At 28.3% G+C, this 5,280-nt stretch overlaps 1 protein-coding gene across 1 annotated transcript; it reads right to left on the reverse strand.

Annotated features, from left to right (window-relative positions):
- Positions 1–1,226: 1,226 nt before the first annotated feature.
- LOC145615516 (putative caffeine synthase 5) lies at positions 1,227–5,280 on the reverse strand. Its single transcript, XM_081670592.1, has 4 exons — positions 5,157–5,280; positions 2,833–3,255; positions 1,977–2,249; positions 1,227–1,692 (listed from the first exon to the last, which is right to left on the reverse strand). The coding sequence occupies exons 1-4, from the start codon at positions 5,223–5,225 to the stop codon at positions 1,351–1,353; spliced, it is 1,107 nt and encodes a 368-aa protein (XP_081526718.1). The 5' UTR covers positions 5,226–5,280; the 3' UTR covers positions 1,227–1,350.

The raw sequence follows: 5,280 nt of genomic DNA on the forward strand, positions 1-5,280 counted from the left end.
ATCAGCTTTAGTCAACAGAGAAATAAGTCTAACATTGTGTCAGATAGTATTTTTAAAAAATCAAATAAAGAAAACCTTTTAATTTCGTTTTTATGTTTTTTTATAAATTATTTTTTAAAAAACCACATAATTATATATTGAAACCTTTTAAAAGTAATAATACTAATTAATAAACATAATAGAAAAAGATAAATACTAAAACCATAATAGAAAAGGATAAATAATTAAACTATTATAATCTTGAGTCAACCTCCTAAAAGGAAAAGAAAACAAGCAAAGGACTTTCATGGTCAAATAACAACTAAGCAAAGAAGAACAAATCAGCATTAGCTAAATAGAAATGTAAAAAAATTAAGCAAGAGTGGAGACTTTTGAAAACCCAAGTTATTAAGCCACATTAGAATTTTGGGCCTTTATGGTAGCCCAAGCCATTTTTAAGCCAAAAAAAAAAATGGGCCTTTAATACATATATATAGTACTCTTACACAATCATGTACAATACTCAAGTAAACCAACTTAGTTAATACTCTTACACAATCATGTACAATCACTTATTTTAGTTTAATTTTATTAACGACGTATACATTTACTAATAAATCTATATTTATTCATAATTACACTAAAAAAAAAAATACACATTAGCCTTAGAAAACCACACATCTAGCTATAATAACTAGCAACACCATACGACCTCGCGCGCAACGCGCGCGCCGAGCCACCCTAGTCTTATAAAAAGTAGAAAACTACTCTTATGAATAGTGTAATGTCAATTATACCCTTCAAAATGTGTATTTACATACATACCCTCATTAATATGTACAAGCTATTCATACATACCCTCATTAATATGTATAAGCTACTTGTATTTTTAATGAATAATGTTTAGACAACTATACCCTCTAAAGCACTTATTTACTTTTATGTTTTCATTAATGTTAGTTATCATGAACATTTATACCTCCTAAATATAGTTGTTTATATATTTTCTCTTATTGTTAATTTAACTAAATTTGTGATTTAAAAGCCAAACAAAAAAACCTTCTAACTTTGACTAGCTTTGACGCGCGCATTAGCTTCCCTAGTTACAAGAAAAACAACAGCCCTAGTTACAAGAAAAACAACAAAGAAGTGGTAATAAGCAATGCTATCCTACATGCATGTTGGATTTCGGGAAAACCCCTGAAGTTGAAGTGTGTAGCATTGATCAATATATAGAGAGTTTACAATATTAGTTCTAATCACGTTAGGAAACCCAGTACGATAAGATATAAAATATACATAAAATCTATCCTAATCCGCGACAAATATTATAATAAATATAATATCTATCACTACTCATAATAACAACGCTTATTTTTTTCTAAGCAAAACTGTAACGGCGTGGTTCTGAGCAGGTTGAGCATGATCCAAATATTCGAATGCATAATATATAAGTTTATCATATAAAGGGGTGACTATATCTTCTCCAAAATGACGCGATACTAATGATTCAGAGAATGCTCTAATGAAGTTGGTAATGATTTGAGCTCTTTCCCATTTGTCTTCAATTTCAGGTGCTACATCAAGTACTTTTGTCCTTGAAATTTCAACTTCAAATGACCCTTCTTTTTTCACTATGCTTTCAAGATCCTCTGTGTTTGCAAAATAGCAAGGGAAATCGAAACTATCGAGCTTTTCTTCGTTAATCAATCCCTGAAAAACATTATATTCACTTTAAGCTATCAATTGTAACCCTAATATAGCAAATTGAATTATTAAGTGAAATTTGGTTTAGGTACGTAGTACTTCTAAGGGTTAAGTATATTATCGATGAATTAAAAATACTAAATTACTAATTGATGTATGATTTTGTCATAAAATTCCAAATTAATAGAAATATTATTATATTTTTAAAATAAATTTGAATGCTTTATAACCACAAAATACGACATATAAAAGAAAAAAGAAAAATGATAAGAGTGGAGGGAGAGTAAGACCTCGGAAACAAGGCAAGTAAGAGCCTTAATAAAGATTTTGAACTCAAATGATGTCCAAGTGAATGGGTCTGAAGAGCATGGTCGACCTCGAAGGGTCAAGAGCATACACCCGTTGGTTACCACTTCTTTGGAGCGGCACTTGAGGAACTGAATGAAGTCTTGTTCAAATTGATCCCTATAAGCTTTAGCAACTGGCCTAGAACTTGTTTCGGATATATAAATGTTCCTCTTGTTTATTGACATACCTTGTTCATCGTAAAGTCCTAGTGGTACCTATACAATACATAACACATAATCATGAAAATGCTTGTCAATTAAAAAAATTCATAATGAGTTTAAATATATTTTTTTTTTATAATTTTTCCATCAAGAAAAACAATAAATCTTATTTTGATGGAAAATTTATGAGATGGTTTATTTTATGTTAGAAGATGGTGTTAGTTAAACTCCGTTTTATTGATATGTAAAATTTTTATGAAAATGCTTGCTAACCTCATAATTGGATATGTTTAACTTGTTAAATGTAGATATGAGACATAATATTACTCAAGATCACAATTAAGTTATATTTTAAGAAAAGAAAATTATCAAACAACTTAGGGTTCATTTGGTATTATTATAGTTTTCTATTTTTTGATTTTTTTTTCTTGTTTTTGTAAAATCATATGATATATGATATATCATGAATTATAAATTGGTCAAGCTAACTAATTTTATAATAATTTTCATAACTGTCAACCGGAAAGTGAAAATACTTTTTTTCTTATTTCTTGTTTTTGGTTTTTTGTTTTCAATAAAATCATAATACTAAAAACCAAAAACGATGTCAAATAAACCCTTAATTAAGAAAACAAACCTTAGATAACCAGTGGAGAGTGTAATTTGCATGAACAAAATGCAAAGTATTGTAAGGAAAAAGCACGTCATAATAGGAACCAGGCACACCCATCAAGAAGCACAAGGGCACACCATCATCTTTTCTCTTTAATACCTCCAAATTAAGCAAATCTTTGAACAATAAGTTGAAATCATTTGAGGGAAGGTCATTCATGTACATTTGAAGTTTAGGCACTTGATGAGTTTCATTATTATTGAGCTTCAATTCCTTGCATTTCCTTTGCACAATTTCTATCACCAATGATACTAGAGTCAAAGGAGCTGGGCCTACACCACATCCTAAATCAGCTACATTAAGACCTTTAGATAAGCCAATTTGCTCTGAAATTAGAGATTGAATTGTGCTCTCTAATATATCTTGGTTCATTGATAATGCTTCCCTCTGTTAAAATAAATTGAATATGATTATCATATGAATAACATTATATTGAATCGAAGCAATGCAAGTACATGATTTTAAATTAACAAACAATTAGATTTGTGCTTAAAATTTTGTATAATAAAAAATCATGGTACTAATAATTTAATAAGGAGTACAAAGTATATTTATAATAATTTATAAAAAATGTGTTCTTAAGTCGGTATCTTGATAATAAAAAACTTATCCAATTAGCTGTCTACGTTATTTTAATTTACATGTTCTTTTTTTAAACATAATCTAATTATAGTGTGTTTATGTAATAACTTGGATATCGCCCAAAATCAAAAGTAGACTTAATTGTATGCATTAGAACTTTCTGTTTATGTATGGGTAATATTCCAAGTTATTATAAGTATCTGTTAATGTATTTCTCCAAAAAAAAAAAAAAAAAATTATAAAATAAAATAAAATAAAACATTTTTTTTTTAAAAAAAAAAGTATCTGTTAATGTAACATATCTAAGTCAATTGACAGTTGTTAGAATACTATATCATGTCATTTAATGTGATCTACGTTTTCTACTTGGTTGCGTAAGTTGTTTTTATTGGTACATTGTGAAAGATTTCACCTGTCATTAAATGTGAGTGTGAGTGAGATATAGCTCAAGTGATTAGAGCTTTCCTTCCAATACCAAAAGATTTTAGGATTGATCTTATCACCCGCCTTTAATTTGTGGCTCTCTGAAAACCAAATATAAGCCATTGTGGCAGCCAAGCCAAACTTACGTAGACAACTCGACCTTGAATGCTCACCCGTGAAGACTTGGACTTTTGAGTTTACACACTAAAAGCTTGTCAATTTTTATTATCGGTACGATATTTTTGTCCTATTGATAACATGAGTGCAAAACATTAAACCCAGTATAATACTACGTAGAAAGGATGCAGATGATTCAACCAACCCATTGTCCCATTGACTACTGCAGATAACTGAATAAGCAAAGCAATGCACATAACATGTAATTATGTTGATACGAGAGTGGAGAGTATACCTAAATATGTGCGGAACACGCAAAAATTGTATTAACCTTTTTTTTTTATTAATTTTTTTGGGACACAGACTATGTACGCTAAATTATTGGACAAAATATGTTACGGAGTACTAATTTTTATTAAAAGTTTGATTTTTTTTTTCTTATGTTTATTATCACTTATAACGACGTAATAATAATTTTACGGTTTTAATTTTTTTTATCTTATCACTAACGCTTCTCTCTTCTCCTTTCTCTTCGATACTGTTTATGATTTGTAATTTCTAAATGATACGGAGTGTTGGAGTAATTCAATTCAATCATAAATGATTATTATTCTTGTATAAATATCTAAATGATCAAACTCCTAGCACAACATTTACCTTTGTCACTAAAATTAACTCGATAAAAAAATAAAAATAAAAAAACCCTTCAAATGTACAATATAAAATCTTTTGAATATTAATCAAAATATAATAACAATATACATACGAAATGCAATACAGGTACTTGCTAAATATATAAAAAAAAAAAAAAAAAAAAACAGATAATAATAATGTGAATTTGCCTTGATATCTATTTTAAATATCATATAATTTTTTTTTGATTCAAAATATTAGCTAACTCTTTTTTTCCTAAATAATTTCAATAAGAATTTAGATGCTTTAAATGTGTGCAATATCAAACAATAATACGAAATTTGTATACAAGAACAAGATTGTAATAGCGAATTATGGGTACCATACACATAATTAATGTGCTTAGCTTGCTTACTAAAAGACCTAAACTTTTGTTTCAAGTTAAACAATCATCAAATTATGATTAGTAAACATTAATTGATTGATTATTCATTGAAGGGAGAGAAATCAAGATTAAATTGTTATGAGTTTACCTGAACCGAAGAATTTTGAGCATAACTGAGCTTCCCATCACCTTTAGTCATGTGGAAAAACTCCTTCATTTTTATTTGTTTTTAATTTCTTTCTTTTGGGTGCTCTCTTCTTTTTTTATTTACT

This window comes from Chenopodium album, chromosome 25, assembly GCF_948465745.1.
Source record: "Chenopodium album chromosome 25, dcCheAlbu1.1, whole genome shotgun sequence".
Taxonomy (NCBI): domain Eukaryota; kingdom Viridiplantae; phylum Streptophyta; class Magnoliopsida; order Caryophyllales; family Amaranthaceae; genus Chenopodium; species Chenopodium album.

Excerpts from the sequence above, each read along its gene's own strand:
- LOC145615516 (XM_081670592.1), bottom strand. The coding sequence starts at position 5,225 with ATGAAGGAGTTTTTCCACATGACTAAAGGTGATGGGAAGCTCAGTTAT. Across the intron at positions 3,256-5,156 it reads CTCAAAATTCTTCGGTTCAG|AGGGAAGCATTATCAATGAA; the intron begins GTAAACTCATAA and ends TTATTTTAACAG. Across the intron at positions 2,250-2,832 it reads CTCTCCACTGGTTATCTAAG|GTACCACTAGGACTTTACGA; the intron begins GTTTGTTTTCTT and ends TGTATTGTATAG.